The 16,985-nt window shown below is 36.1% G+C and overlaps 1 protein-coding gene across 1 annotated transcript in view; it reads left to right on the top strand.

Annotated features, from left to right (window-relative positions):
* LOC113416890 (guanine nucleotide-binding protein G(q) subunit alpha) overlaps positions 1 to 16,493 on the top strand; it is a 97,112-nt gene extending 80,619 nt beyond the window's left edge. The window contains exons 4-7 of the mRNA XM_026675006.2: positions 2,574 to 2,702; positions 4,413 to 4,542; positions 13,243 to 13,396; positions 14,650 to 16,493. Of these exons, the coding sequence (XP_026530791.1) occupies positions 2,574 to 2,702; positions 4,413 to 4,542; positions 13,243 to 13,396; positions 14,650 to 14,840 (604 nt within the window). The 3' untranslated portion in view covers positions 14,841 to 16,493. The remainder of the gene's footprint in view (positions 1 to 2,573; positions 2,703 to 4,412; positions 4,543 to 13,242; positions 13,397 to 14,649) is intronic.
* Positions 16,494 to 16,985: the final 492 nt, after the last annotated feature.

The following is a 16,985-nucleotide window of genomic DNA, read 5'->3' as shown; positions in this document are numbered from 1 at the left end:
GGGAGAGTAATTTTGTACTACCCCAATATAACAGCAAGAAACTGTGCCAAGCAAAATGGAGAACTTTCAGGATTAAGAAGAGCTGTAGGAAGCTGTCACTTACTCACTTGGAAAGACCCCCTTGGGTTGCGAAACTGGGAACCACATTTTGGTTTGAAGGTTACTGTCCCAAATACACTGCTTAAGGATAACATCCAGTATTTGGGAAGCTTAGTCTTTCAGTCTTTGAAAGAACAAATCTTTCCTTAAGAGTCTTAAGGAGTAAAGCTTGCCAATATTTTTTTTTTAACCAAGTTGATTTGAAGTGCTCTCCAAGAATCAGAGGGAGCAGACCCATGGGAAAGAAATTAACATTAGCCCAAAAAAATGATAATGTCAAAGTCTAGCATTCACTGAGACCATGCCCCTGTTTAACTCCCTACTCCCACCAACTACCTTTGCTGCTGGAGGCTCTTGTACAGGAAAGACGGGGCCGCACCAAGAGGTGGATGCTTCCACTTTCCCATCTGCGCAAAGGGCACTGGCTCCCCCCTCCCCTGCCACAGCCCCGGCATGGGCGTGGGAGCTGACTTTAAAACGGACTCCATCCACGTCCCCTCAGGCAGCCAGAGCAGGGCTTGGCAGAGATGCCTCCGGCAGGACCGCAGAAGAGTGAGCCACCAAGCCTGCTGCTGGCGTGCCAACCTTTGACCAACGCTTTGCTCTGGGCATAAGCGGGCACAGCAGCAACCCAGCCCAGCTCACATGTCCTGCTCCTCTCGGGGACCGCAAGCTCACTTGCCCCACTCAGCCTGGCTTCCAGCGCTACCGCCAGCCGCTCTTACCTTACATAGCAGCGGCGCCTCCTGCTGGCCATGCCTTGCAGGCTGAAAGTGCAGCCCAGCGATGCCCAAGCCAGGCTGCACGCTTTTGCCCCTGCCCCTGCAAAGCCGGAATCCGCCGCCTGCCACGCAAACCCCAATGAGTAGACTTGCCTGCGCTCGGGGGAAGAGAAGCTGTGCTCTGCCAGCTCCTTTTCCCCCAAGCAGGGGCAAGGTTGCTTATTGGGTTCGTGTGGCAGGTAGCAGATTCCAGCTTTGCTGGGCCCCGGGGCGACAGCGAGCAGCCCCCACTTGGGCTGCGCTTTCGGCCTTCCGAGCGCCTGCAGGCACCATTGTGTATACTTCGGCGGCGGCTCTGTAAGCAGAGAGTCTGTATCCTGTGCATCTCTGGGAGCGCCTGAAGCTTGACGGGGCTGCCTGGGCCCTTGGTGGTCCCATGCCCTGTTGCGAGCTTGGAGTCCATGGGTTGGAAAACAACCCCCGGACTTCCGAAGAGAACTTGTCGAGGGAAGAGGTCGGGGCAGGTTGGTCGTGGCCACCACACCTGAATGGTGCAACTACATTCTTTTGGAAAGGTCTGGCTGAGAGACTTGGGAAAATCCCAGGAGGTTAGGGAGGGTGGAAAAAAATTGGTGTGCGAGACCAGTCAGCTGGTGTTCGCACTGGGGAAAGAGGAGCTGGCGGAGCGCCAGCTGCGGCGTGAGTGAGTGTCAGAAAGGCAGCCGGCTTGCCTTTGTCTCTCGTGCAGTGGCAGGAAGCTGTGCATTGCCGGGTCCGGGGGCTCTAAGCGACCCAGCAGTCAGCAGGGCAGATTAAGAAAGCGGCCTCCTGAGTAACGGTTCCAAGTGCTGCAGCTTGATCTGAGCTCGAGCATGTCCACATGGCATGCCGAATTTGGCGCTTAATGGAGCTCTGCAGGTTTGCCAATGCACTGGACCAAGATCTACCCGCACAGGCTGAGCTGGCACGATGCACAGGATGGAAAGTGGTTGGCTGCGTGTGTGTCGTGGGAACACAGCCATTCACTGATAAGGGTGTAAATACACATGCACACAAACTACCACCAGGCTGCGCGTGGGAGGAAAATTAAGACATCCTCGAAAAGACGGCCTAGCCGTTTTTTTGGGGCTCAAAAAAAAAAAAAGACCCGGCTTTATTTTATGAGAAACATGGTACATTTACATTGAGCCAATTGATGGTGAACCGTCTAAAGAACCATAATTAACTTAAATTGCAATGTTATATCATTGCAATTTTGTTTTAACAATAACTGTTTTAACAATAATTAAACTTATTCTTTAATTCCACTGCTAGATGTTCATTTATAGAAAAAGAACACACAAAACTTCTGTGTTTAAGGCAGAACCTCACCCTGTAGCGAACAACTATTCTATATCAAATTCAGCACTTTGATCCAATTCACTTCACATTTTGAATCTTACCAATCCACATCTCTTTCACATTGAACATAATTTGTACAACAAGACTGCCAGGACAGGTTAACACATTTTAAATTGTCACCCTTTGATATTTTGAACATTCTGGAAATCATGAAAAATTCTAGTAACAATGTAAAAGTTATAAAATCTATACAGACATATTTTTTATTCTGCTATAAATTTATGTTTTCAAGAATTTTTTCCCCAAAGTTTGCCCTATCCAAAACTCTTTTGCTTTTTTTATCTTTATATATAATTCCTTCTGTCAGTGGGGCATTATCTTTCACTCCTGATGTTTCTCTTCTATTTATAGTTATCTTAACGATTTGGACCGCATAGCAGGCCCTGGATATCTACCCACACAACAAGATGTTCTTAGAGTTCGAGTTCCAACTACAGGAATCATTGAATATCCATTTGACTTACAAAGTGTTATTTTCAGGTAGATAAAAGTTTTTTTTAATCTTTAAAGTGCTACTTCAGAGGAGTTTGTTTTGGGGGAGAGGGGTTTCGTACCAGAAGCATAAAAATACATTTAAGTAATTGCACCAATAGAAAATGCTATTTTGGAAATGTATTCTTTTCTCCCATTCCCTTTCTTCTTTTGGCTTAGTAGTAGCAATTTAGGCAAAACAGTTCAATCTCTTAAATGTTCATTGTTTAAATTAATATTTTACACTGATCAAAAATGGAGAATGCAGAGTATTGTGTTAAGTCATAAACAACATGCTTTTTTGAGTAAGGTATGAATATAGTTTATAAATTGCAGACAAATGGTATTTTATATATTTATAGATCAAATCTACCAATTCTTATAAATATCCTAACTATTAATTCTGCTTCATCTTGTGAAAGAACATAAACTGGAAAAATAATATAGGTGTCTTTATAAGAATTCCCCTGTTTTATTATTCTGTCATTATACATAAAAGACTATTACTATTACAGTTACTCTGGAAAAGATTGGACTCTTAACCATATTGAACAAAAAAACCTTCCTGTTTCAATTGTAATAATTACACTCATTTTTAAAGGTGTGTTTAACTTATATAATGGTAGCGGCTTTATCAACTTTTGCTCATTTGTAGATTTGTTGAAATACAAAGTTTGATAAATGGTGCCTATTCTATACAAATGTATATTCTAAAGAACCTCTTATGAACTTTGTATTTTGAGTTTCATTAACTGTAGTCCTGAAGCAAAATAAAAGAGGGTCATTTTGTTATTAAAGATGTTATTTGGCTTTATTAGTCTATGTGACCCTTAAATTTGGAAATAATTTGGAAGAGCAAAGCACCTATCAGGGAATCATATAAGGAAAACAAAAATTTCTACCTGCCTAGAGCCATAAGTGCAAAGTCTCTGGGGATAAGGAATGTTATGAAATCAACAGTCCAGGAGGAAAAACATTAAATGGTAGGCTTGTGGTAGTTTAATATTTGATGGTAAAATTCAGGAACACTGGTGATATCCCTCTGATTATCAGTGTCCCTAATTTGTTCCGTTACCATTGATTTAGCCACTACAAGATTTAATTGGCTTATATTTTCAAGAGAAGGGCTGATACTATGTTATCACTTCGTGCAAATTTGACATCAGTATGATTAGTAGCAGTCTGTCAATGGTATCTATACTTCTATGCAATAAATTTGTTCTGGAATAGTGGTGCTGAATCCTGTTCAGGAATATTAAGTTGCTGCTGGGTTGGTTTCTACACCATTACTTATCTCATTTATCTGGATGTCCCTTCAAAGCAGAATAGCAATAGCACTTTGACTTATATATAACTCCATAGTATTTTACAGCACTCTCTGAATGGTTTACAATGTCAGCATACTGCCCCCAACAATCTGGGTCCTCATTTTACTGATCTTGGAAGAATGGAAGGCTGAATCAACCTTGAGCTGGTCAGAATTGAACTCCTGGCAGTAGGCAGAGTTAGCCTGCAATACTGCATTCTAATCACTGCACCACCAGAATGTATGCTTGCTGTCAATGTAAACATTTGCAGAATGCTGAAGTGTAGATGTATCCATTCTATTGTCATGATCTTTGACATGTAGCATATAAATAATATAATAATGAAAACATGCCCCAACATTTTAGTATTTGTACATTGTTTTGATTTCTATTAATTTTGCTCCTATTCCAGAATGGTGGATGTGGGAGGACAGCGATCGGAACGAAGAAAATGGATACACTGTTTTGAAAATGTCACCTCCATTATGTTTCTAGTAGCTCTTAGCGAATATGATCAAGTACTTGTGGAGTCAGACAATGAGGTAGGCCATCATCAAATGCCCTTGAAAAGTATGCTTCTAATTAAGGCAATAATTGCTTTCCCAAAAATCCCTCATATAATTTTGTGATATTCTATGACCAGGAAATATGTTTTCTGTGATTTCATCCTGGTTTTGAGATATTGTGCTCAGAAACATTGATCCTAATGGTGACGCTTCAATCTTTTTGGACATTAACTAATATTTCTATTCTCTAAAACTGGAAATTCTGCTTCTCCAAAATTACATTTTCATTTCTAACTAATACACCTTATTTAGAATAGAATAGAACAGAACAGAACAGAACAGAACAGAACAGAACAGAACAGAATAGAATAGAATAGAATAGAATAGAATAGAATAGAATAGAATTCTTTATTGGCCAAGTATCATTCGACAGACAATGAATTTTGTCTTTGGTGCATATGCTCTCAGTGTACATAAGAAAAAATAAAATACATTCATGAAGAATCATAAGACTTAGTCATAGGTTACTAATAAGCATCAAATCATACTAGGAAACAAATAAAACAATATAAATTATAAAGATACCAGCAACACTTCTCACTTCTCTCATAAGTGAGAAGAGATAGGTAATAGAAAGGATGAGAAGAATAATAGTAATACAGTTTTACTAAGTAGTTTGACAGTGTTGTGGGAATTAGTTGTTTAGCAGAGTGATGGCAGTGTAAAGGATAGATACAAATCAATGTTAATTGATGTTTTTATCTCCGAGTAACTAATCAATTATAAACAAAATTATGTTAACATTATTTCAACTAGTTAAGCTCTAAGCAGAATAATCCCAAATTAATAGATGTCTATTATATGATATATACTTAGGATCCCTTCATAAAGGCCTGTTCATTCTTAGGTCTACAGATTTAACAGATAATCAGAGTTGGAAGGGACCTTGTAGGTTATCTAGTGTAAACCAAGCGGGAGACCCTACACCATTTCTGACAAATGGCAGTCCCAATCTCTTCTTGAAAGTCTCCAGTGATGAAGCTCCAACAACTTCCGAGGGCAAGCTGTTCCATTGGTTAATCGTTCTCACTGTCAGAAAGTTTCTCCTTATTTCCAGATTAAATCTCTCCTTGTTCAGTTTCCATCCATTGTTCCTTGTCTGGCCTTTTCTCAATTAGCATAATACTTTTCTGCCAGCTCCTACATGGAATAAAAGCACTTCAATGCTGCTGTATGGATGAACCAACAGTCCACAAACTATTTTGCCATGTGATCTGCCCTTAGCTTTGGCAAGTGCTAATTGAAAAGGTCAAATGCAGGGGTCCTCAAAATTGGCAACTTTAAGACTTGTGGACTTTAATGCCCAGAATTCTCCAGCCAGCTGGCTGGAGAATTCTGGGCATTAAAGTCCACAAGTCTTAAAATTGCCAAGTTTAGAGACCTCTGGTCAAAGGTCTCATATTATATTCTTTATTTTCTTCACAGCTTGTAGAAATATGCCTGTACTAATCCTTCAAGCCTGAATAATTATGTAGACTTTGTTGTTAATACCCTTAAAAGTAAACAGAAACATGCATAAAATTCCAAGTTGGAAGTTTGTTAACTTTCCTTGCTAGGCAGATTAAAGATGGCTTATATGTTCAAATTCAGTAATTTAAAAGAAGACAAGCTTCTATTTATGAAAATGTTTTTCAGAACCAGGAAATGAAAGCATTTGGACACCTAATTCAGGCATAATATGAAGGCAGTGAAAATTCTGGATTTAGTTTGGAAGAAGTGCTTCTAAATAGGCTTTAATCTGAATGTATACCTATCATTAAAGCATAATTTTATTCTCCAGGATTGCATAGTTTCTGCAGGGAGGCTGTCACTATAACTGCAAGATCCTGCAAGCAATAATAATTGCTTTAAGAAGTCCCTGTGTTGATACTCTTGCCTATTTCAAAGCACTTCTTCTGTATCAGATCTGGAGCACTTCGGAGCCCTATTATTTACATTTCTCATCAGTTCTTTCTTTTCTCCACTCTGAAATTTTGCTATTGATGCAACTTATCCCAAAATGTCATTTACAATGGAAATATATTGGAATGAGATATTTATAAAAGTAAAATTGGAAACCACTTTGGTCTGGTGGCTAAGACACCAGGGACTGTGAATTCTAGTCCTTCTTAGGCATGAAATCTGTATGGGTGACTTTGGGCCATTCTCTTTTAGATTAGAGTGACAAGCTGGTCATAATTCTTGTCACAATTAGTGGATCAACAACACTCAGTTAATCTGAAAAAAAAGCAGACTCTGCATTTGCAAGAAAAAAAAGGAACGAAAAAAAAAAGGAAAATACAGCTCTGGAAGAGTTAAAAAGTGCAATGATATTACTTAGTAAAGGAATTTTTGTATTGCAAATTATGAATTAAAACATTAATTCTTTGTGCAATCCTCTTTTGTTTAAATTAGAGCAATTGTTTTATGCTTGGTTTTATGCTTGAGTAGAACACAATCCGTTGGGAACATTCTATTTTTATAATGTCAGAGGTCACTTTTGTGTTAATAACTTCAACAGAATATCTCAAGCTATTCTGAAAGAAAACTCCTCATCCCTTAGCGTCATTAAGATGACCCTATGATACAACGTAATCCTGCTTTGCATTTTTATGTGTTTAGCCCTTTAATTGATAAATAATTAAACAAAGCTCTGTTGTTACTGCTTTGATTGTTCTTTTGGTTATGTTTTAAGAAGATAAACAACTAGCAACAGTTTTCCTTATTGCTTTCTGATTTCTGTAGCATTTTTGACCTGTGAGTAATAGTTTTTTAATGACACAGGAAGCATATTTAATTGACATTACTTGGAACTGCTATTCTAGATTAATTGGATCTTCATAGAAAATTTTAAGATTCTTTTATATTGGGAATGGTGAATTGCCTCTTTAGATTTGGGAGAACATAGACATTGGAGAAAGGATGTGAGAGTGATACTGACTGGCAGTTCAACTTCTAATCAGCCACATACTCTTCTTCCCACTCTCCCTTTTCTTACCTGCCATGATCAAATGGAAATCTTCTATTACCTGGAAACAGCTCAGTGTTCAGTGATGGGAACATGCTTTGCCCGCATAAAATCCTAATTAAATAGGCTATTAAGATAATGGTGGCAATAAAAATATGTACTTCCAATAGAAGAGAATGTATCTAGCTCCTGGTTGAATTGTGGAGTTCTCGTTGTTTTCTGAGCATGGTTATTGCTTGTAGGCTTTTCATTATCCAACTAGCTAACATCATCCGTCCAAGTCAATGTGGGATTTGCTGCCCATATTTTTTGTATATAATAGCTTGCCCTGTTAGTTTTGACATCCAAAACTCCAAAGATATGTGCATCGTTGCTTGGAAATAACTGCATCTCAAATTAAGTAATGCCAATTTTCCATATCTGTGTCTATCTGCATTATATTTAGTAAGGATTATAGAATAATTTATTGCGATAAACTGTAAACTTCAAACTCTTTAATAAAGTACATCAGGAAATGTGTGACTCTTTGGGGACTTTCTTATCTACTTTACTTTCTAGCTCAGAAAGTTGTTATATTGTAGTCATTAAGTGAATATACAGTTTACAAATCCCTATTCTCGTTAAGTGAATATATACTCCCAAGTTTTTTCTTTATCTAATGTAAATGTTTTAAATAAACATTTAGTCTCCATATGGGACTGGGATGCATTCCTGTAGTTTTGGGGAAGATATATTCTTTATAGCTTTATTCAAAATAGAAAAATATATTTAAAAAGAAATTATAGTATTTTGCATTGGATGACTTTAAATTGACCATACCAAGAAATATTCTGATCTGCAAAAGAAAGATGATTGAGATTTCACATATGCTTAATTTTAATGTGCACATCAGCATGAAAAATATTGGCAAATAAGTAAGTTTATATTTCCTTATTCAGAGGTGACCTGCAATTTAGGAATTCTATTAAATTCAAGTTCCTGCTCAAGGAATAGCTTGTTATGCTTGTATGCAATTGAGGTTTCCTGGAATAATTTATATGTTTAGATTCTTAGCTGCCTAAAATCTGTGAGAATGGGAAGTATAGACTTTGGAGTAACTTTCACTAGGATCAATAACTATAGCAGAAAGGAATTTTTTTCTTTATTCTTATTTTTCTTTTTTCCCCTTTCTATTCTTTATTTTTCCCTTTGTAACTTTTACGTGTTCTATTTTCCTATCTCTTTGTAGTTTGCATTCATTTTTACTATAATAATTATAATCTTTAATAAGATTACTTGAAAAAACCTCCCCTATGTGTGCAGCCACACATCATTCTGTTCCATCCTATCCATTTTCTGTATTATTTTTTCACTCAGTTTATAACAAAAGATATTTACAATAGATGCCACATTTACTGAATGTACAGTAATATTGATCTGCCCTGATTGATTATATGCCATCAAGCCATTTTCAACTCCTGTTGATGACATGGATAGATTTTCTCTATGACAATCTATCTCTAACCTGTTATTTCGAGGCTCCCAATAGTGTAGCCATCGCCACTGAAATGGAATCTCTCCATCTTGCTGTTGGCCATTCTCTTCCCCTCTTCCATTTTCCCAGTGTTACAATGTTTTTCCAGAGAGCTGGCCTTAGCATAATCTGTCCAAAGTAGGATAATTTGAGCCTGGCCATTTGTGCCTTTAAAGGTTGATTTGTTTGAGGATCCATCAGTTTGTTTTTTTGGCTGTCCAAGAATTTTCTCCAGCATAAAAGTTTCAAAACATCAACATTTTTCCTATCCTGCTTCTTAAAGTTCATATTTTGCTTCCATAGAGGACACAGAATATGCCATGTACCATGGCTTGCATGATTCTGATCTTGGTATATATAGACACATCGTGGTATTTGAATACATTTTTCAAGGCTTTCATGGCTGGTCTATCAAGGGCTGGTCTGCAGTGTATTTCTTGACCACTTGTTGCTTTACCAGTGATAGTAGATCCTAAAATGAAGACGCTAACCACCATTTTGATGTCTTCATTGTCTATTCTAAAGCTGGTGGTTCTGCCCGTTATCATTAGTGTGATCTCCTTTACATTTACTTTTACTCCCTTTTTTCACTGTGCTTTTTTACTTTTAGTACTAGAGCTTGCATTTTCAGCTCTCAGGGTAGAGTTATCAGCAGTGCCTTGAATAGTATTCCAAATAAAAAGGAACTGGAATAATTTGTGACCAACTCAATGAGGCAGTAACTGCCATATGGTAGATATCATCAGACATTTTGACATAAAGCTCCCAAACATTAAGATATGCACTTAAATCTTAGCCCCAAATATGAAGACAAATGTTCCAGAGAAATCCACAAAACATTTCAACATACAGTAAAGATACCCATAAATCTTCCTAATATTTTTAGAGGATCAAAAATAAAATATAACAGTTTGCATATTGTGATCTTCTTTAAGAAGGAAAGAAAATTTTGGAAACAGGATTATTACACACTAGATCTACTTATTTTTTTTGTGAACAATGCCAATAAATAGGGTTTGAAAATTATTTAAATGTCTGAGATCCTATTTAAACCTCATTTCACTATTTTTTAAAAAATTCAATTAATCTGCTATGCATTATAATAATTGATAAAGGGCTAGGGTTATAATCAAAATGTTTATTATTGTCATAAATTGGTAAAATTATGTTACAACTTTGAAGCCTCAAAATACATGTATGGAATTATAGCTGCTATTTTAATGTGCAGAATAAGAGTCAATAATGATTGATGGCACATAATCAGGCAATCGAACATACCATAATAAAGACAAAGAAGGAGCATCTAATCCTGCCTACATTTGGTCATCAGCTTATTGATTAGTCAACTGTACAAAAAGTCAGCTCACTTTGAACTATTCTTGGCCTTACTTTATTTGTTTACAATCACAGATCTGTTCACTAGCTGCCTGAGGACTGATTTTTACTAAAACATAACATTAGCCTTCCTAACACCAATCTTGCTATAAAAGCTTTTCCAGTGATCATAATAATAAATAGCTAATTTTCTATGACCTTCCCATTAACTGCATTATACATGTATGCTACCTAATCCTAAGTGTCATATTTTATCAAAATTGTTGGAGACCCCTGCCTTAGAATACACTTAAACATATTTTGCTCAATCTGCCTGATGGAATTTCAATATTCCTGTTAAAAATTAAATAATTTGTAACCTACTTGAAATGGCTACTGAGGATACCTCAAGTCAGCTAAGGCAAACTAATGTGTATAGAAACTATCTGAAAAAATATACCATTAGCTTAAACTATCTTTTGAAAACTGGTTATCTCTGCAATTGTCACACCTCCTTAGAATTAGTGTTCATATTTTTAACATAATGGCAGCCCATAAGAATGCCATACTTACCTGGTTCAGCATAAAATAAAGTTTTACATTGTCTAACTCTAAGGAGAGCAAACAATTGATTTAGCTTTAAATGAAAAACACAGGGGTCGTAATTTGCTGATAGGCAAAGATTAAATATCTTAATTTGGGGGATTCCACTGTATGATAAAGTATTTGAAACCAAGTGTTGATATTTGCAGATAAGCTGTCCATTATTCTTAAGTGCCATACCTACAGTTTTATTTTGTAAAGATGAAAATGTAGAAATGTATAGAGAAGACACAGAGTATTTAAAAATGTGGATTTGGAGTAGTTTGAAACCCAGGAATTTTAGATAACTCTTTTTAGGAGGTATGTGTGCAAGTATTTAGACCAGCATATGTTCACAAAAGATGCTGTGTCTGCAGAAATGAACAGGGCATAGCATCAAAGCAACTTCTATTCAAAATTTATGAAAGCAAAGAACTAAAGAACAGTCTTGTATACAAAGAATTGTCCTTCTGTTCTTGGTATTACTAATTAAATGGGTAATCCTGATCAAGAGAAAAAACAGCCTAATGACTAATAGATGATAGAGACGTTTAGGTGCCTTATGAAATTACTGTAATGAACTACTGCCAACACATATTAAAAGGTCTATCTAGAAGCTAAGGAGCCATACTAAGGTGCAAAATATATTTATATGTGTTTGTGCACACATCTTTATTCTTTTAAAAATCATTTACTAATTTTGATTCTCCATTTATGCTGTTAGAGCTTTTTTGTGAAAAACAATTGGAAATGCGACATTTTTGAAAAATGCAAATTTACCAATCGGATTAACTGATTAAATTATAGCCAAATTATATAATAAAACCTACAGCGATCTAACTGCAATAATCCCTGACTGCAATGATACAGTGTTTAAAGATAAAACATTTCTTTGTTTACAAACTATTAGAATCAAAGTGGGGGACCTAGGGTTCAATCAAAAATAGAAGAGAACATCCTTTATGGGATACTTAATATTTATTGGGATGATCTCTTCTTTTCTTATCCCACCACTTATTTACAAACAAATCCTTAAAATCTCATCATTTGAGATCTGGTGTCAATCCTGTTTTGTTTTAATTTATACATCCCTTAATATGTCTTAAACATAGTCTGTCTATACAGGTAAACTGTAGAGGAAGGAATGGCAAACACTGGGGGAAAAGTTAAAAGAAGGATCAGCCTAGAATCTATATAGCCATAAGCAAACTAAGTCAAAGCACCTTGAATTCCATTGACCCTTACCTAACTCCTACCAGGTACTAACCATTAGGCATGAGTAGTAATAAATCCATTTAATTGGACCTTCATGCGTGGACTTTATCTTTCACACCCAACATAGACAGTCTTAAAATTAACATTTGGGCCAGTTGCTCAAAAATATCTTTCAATCCTTCATTCTGCATTAGTACTTTAAGTCATGTTTAAGTGTTCCGCTCCTTTAAATGTAATATTTAGTTCCTTCTGGTTCCCCCTAGTGTCCACCTTCAAAGTCTCATCCTATCATGGTTTTTTTTAAAGAGAATTCAAAACAAAAGCATTTTCTTGTGGGAAGGATTCTAATTCTAAAATCTTACTTTAAAATTATTTTGCTAGGTTTGAAGGAAACCTTCCCAATGCTGTAGAAGTCAATCCAAGGGTTTCTAGTAGCTGAAAAGCAGTTAAAAAACGATTTCCAAAAATGATTATAAGGGCAATAATAACCATTTCCAAAAGTGAGTTAAAAAGAAAGTATATTTGTCCAGTGTCCTTTCAAAGATCCTGACTGTGCTTTGAGTAAGGTGACTGTTCCCAGGTCTCCCAGAACTCTAAACCCATATCAGACTGTTATCTTGTGGCCTTTTGTGAGAAGCAACTATATGGAGCATTTGTGGGTTATTCCAGGTCCTTGCCTTGTTTGAAGAAGACATATGAAGAGTAGGTCTTAACTGGGTCTTCATTTTATTGGAGTCATCAATTTTTGACGGAGCTATGTTCAGTTCACCATTTCTTCCTGGAAGTTTCATCTTGGGGAAAATATCCTGTAGTAAACTGATTTTAAAATCACTTTAGCCTATGAGTAATGCTAAACAAGAAACCAAAGGGGAAAACCATGTGCTAGAGGGGAATATGAGAAATAATGCAAACCTCCAGTTATTTTCTAATTGATTAGATAAATTGAGCCTTGGAACTTAAACAGAACTCCAGATTCATCCATTCGTATATTTGTATTTATACATATGCCTGTATCTATTAATTATATGATTTGTGCATCTACTGTGCCTTTGAAACAATCACTATAGGTATGTTAATGTTTCTTGTCTATTTTTTGCCTTTCCAGAATCGAATGGAGGAAAGCAAAGCACTATTTAGGACAATTATCACATATCCCTGGTTCCAGAATTCTTCAGTCATTCTATTCTTAAATAAGAAAGACCTTTTAGAGGAGAAAATAATGTATTCACATCTAGTTGACTATTTCCCAGAGTATGATGGTAGGTTTGTGGGTTTTTTTCATAAGACATTATGTGCAGATAGAATACAACAATAAGACAACATTATACAGTTGATAGGTGAGAACAAGCTTCTGTAGTTCTGTAATATTGTGGCCACCATTCCCAAACTTCTAATTAAATGGTGCATTATTAACTAAATGTTCAGATTGTCAGTTGTTATTTGTTAACCAGAAAAACAGCCCTTGGACATACCATGGTTTGTGTCTTCAGTTCATCTGAATAAGATTTGAGGTGGAGGAAATTCTATCCATATGACTGGAGCATGTTTTGTTTATTAAATTATCTGGTTGTGCATATGTACATAATTGGAGTGTCATTCTTCCTAATCTCATGGGATTAACAGAATAGGATAAACCCAATTTGCATGTAATACAGGGAGACTTGCATGTCTTATTAAAAGGATGTGGTTTGTTAAATTGATAATTCTACTTTCTATGCCTTGTCCCTCTACTTATTGGGAAGTGGAGAGAGATACAGTAAACCTACTGAAAAATGTTCCAATAATTGAAGCAAAGAGAAGAGTTATTTTTCCCCTCCACCCTTGAAAGCTGACATGTTTCTTTCCCAAGGGCTACATTGCCTGGTGTACTCATCCATCTCCCAGTGATAAGTCACTCTAATCTTGTTTTAAAATGAGGCCCCTATCTTCTTTCTCAATCATTTCTCCGCCTATACTTTTTCTATTTGTTTAAAGTATAGTAGTACATTAGCTCTCATTGTAATGTACTGTGAAATTCTTGTCTTTGGCTTGTTTTTAACCATCTTTAGTTTAAAAGGTTAAATGTCAATTCTCCAAGTTACCATGATTGTTGATTAAGATGTTGGGATGTATCCTTTTCCAGTCCACAACTTGTCTTCCACCCTTCAATATTCAGTCCTCATTTCTTGCTTAGATATAACCACAGTGTGATAATAGCCATTTACAGGTAAGTCCTTGAACACACTGAGGCCAAAAATTCTGTGCTAAGCAAGACAGTTGTTAAGTGAGATTTGCCTCATTTTATAACCATTCCTGCCACAATTGTTAAGTGAATCATTGCAGTTGTTAAGTGAGTCTGGCTTTCCCATTGACTTTGCTTGTCAGAATGTTGCAAAAGGTCATCACATGAACCCCCCCTCCCGGGGTCAATGCAACCGTCTTAAATACATGTCCCAAAACCAATAGTTGTAAGTCAAGGGCTATCTATTTTTCTAAAGATAAAATTCAACCTACTTCTTTTCCGGTGTAACAGGACCTCAGCGAGATGCACAGGCAGCAAGAGAATTTATCTTGAAGATGTTTGTTGACCTGAATCCTGAGAGTGAAAAAATCATCTACTCCCATTTCACGTGTGCCACAGACACAGAGAATATCCGCTTCGTCTTTGCTGCTGTCAAGGACACTATCTTACAGTTAAACCTAAAGGAGTACAACTTGGTCTAACTGTGCCTCTTAGATCTCTATCCACCCACTTTGGGGCAATTGAAGATATTCAAGAGGGACTGTATTATTTGTGAAAATGATCTGCGTAATACTAATTTATTGCTGGCCTGGACTCTGTTAATATTTGCAGAGTTTGTAGTTAAATATTACAATTTTATTTAAACTTTACAGAGGAAAAGAAACAAAAGATGCTGAACTACATTCACAGCTCGTTTCCTCTTTTTTTAAGTCAAAATTTTGTGACTTAATGTGTTCTAAATTCTCAGTTGTGCACTCACAAAATGATAGGGGTTTGGGTTGATTTTTGTTGTTGTTGTTGTGACTGAAGCAAAATCAAGTTGGGCTCTCCCTCCTCTTGTCTCTGCCTGTGTCTGTCTTGATTTATTTTTTTCAGGTACAATACCTATCCCCACAAATTTGATTTTCAGGTGTCCTTAGATTGGTGGGAGGAGAAAACCTGTCACTAGAATTTAAGCCATCAGAAGCTACTTTCATGAGGGATCAGATCTGTTGATGTTCTGATTTTATTTAATTTTTGGCAGATGTAAAGTATTCCTACCTTTCCATATCAACTTTACACTGAAGGAATGTTGTTCATGGGGAATATTAATAGCAGTGTTATAGATTTTTATCCATAACAGTACCATAGAAAAATCAACAAACTACTTAGAAACATAGCAACAAATTACTGAGAAAGGACATTTTTGAAACAGATTAGCTGTTTAATCTGAACTTGCATTTACTCTCTTCCAAAACCAATTTTTCAGGGGGAAAACCTCTCCCCCTCCTTTTTTTTTTTTTTTTGCTTCTTAATCACAGATGCTAAATATATACCATGGAGATATTATACCCTGGAACTTCTGTTTTGACTAGTTTTTAAATTAAGCTATCTAGTTTTCTCATCCCAATTTCAGATTTTTAAAAAATTTTGCAGAAACTATTGGCCAGATTTGGCTCTTTTCTTCTTATAAACATAGTGACTACAAAATATAAGATGATGATTTAAGATGCCAAATTAACTGATTGGGAATCTCTTCCAGACAACTGCCAAATATTAAAACGAGATTTTAGCTTTTTTGTTTCCTCTTTGTACTAAAAAGCATTCCATTTCTCAATGCCAAGCTTCCCCCATAACATTATGATTAGAAAAAATGGTGCTACATACATATGCATATGGCCTAATGAAAAAACAGGTTTAACACTGTATCTAAAGTGCTATAAGATTGGACACTGTTCTTATTTTCCTTCTTTACTAAGACACTTTTAATGGAAAAAAACAAAATAGCTAAAAGAGAGAGGGGGGGAGAATGAATGTACATATAAAGTTGTATTTGTGTGTGAAATTACAAAATGGAAGGTTAAACCTATATATAATTGTTTGAGAACAAGTCCAGTGGATTCAGAAGAATGGTTTCTGAGTAAATATATCAGTTTTAATATAAGAATGGGAGGGAAAAACTAGGCCTGTTTTGATAGACATTCTCACTCTGCCTCTCTCCTCTTCTCTCTCTTGCTCTTTATTTTGGGCTGAAATAAGATTTTTAAAGTTTTGTGTAAAACAACTCTGTAAATAAAAATTGTCAGTTTGGAAAATTGTAAACGGGGTAGAAAAGTCAGATACGAAATTCAACTAATTTTTCTAAAAGGTAATTTTTGCAGTTCTAGGTTTAAAATAATTTATCTGCATTATACTTTGGGGCAACAGAGGAGACAGTGAATGCGATAAATTACGACTAAACCTCAAGTGTAGGAGCAATCTGCCAAGCTTTAGTGTTACTGGCACAAGGTCCAGATTCCCAGTATAACATTTTTAAAATAATGCTTCATGGATGATCTACAACATATTACTAATAAGATTTCATTGATCCTTAATTCTTTCTATTAGAATTGATGAAAACTTGGATTGCTTTTGCTCCCTAATCATGAAATCTTGTAATTTTAAAATAGTAGGCCTAGTGCAATTATGAATGCTATAGTCATTGTGAGATATGTGTACATATATGTATATGTATCTCACAGCATCCATACTGGCTTTGTAATCATTTTGGGCAGATTAAATGTGCTGTATTGATATGTATCTATGTAACTGTAATGTATGTCTTACAGATAATTCACAATTTAAATAATGTTATTTTATTTACTTTT

This window comes from Notechis scutatus, chromosome 2, assembly GCF_049901735.1.
Source record: "Notechis scutatus isolate UNSWTSFEM ecotype Mainland chromosome 2, rNotScu1.2, whole genome shotgun sequence".
In the NCBI taxonomy this organism is placed as follows: domain Eukaryota; kingdom Metazoa; phylum Chordata; class Lepidosauria; order Squamata; family Elapidae; genus Notechis; species Notechis scutatus.
This window is presented reverse-complemented; position numbering and strand designations above follow the sequence as displayed.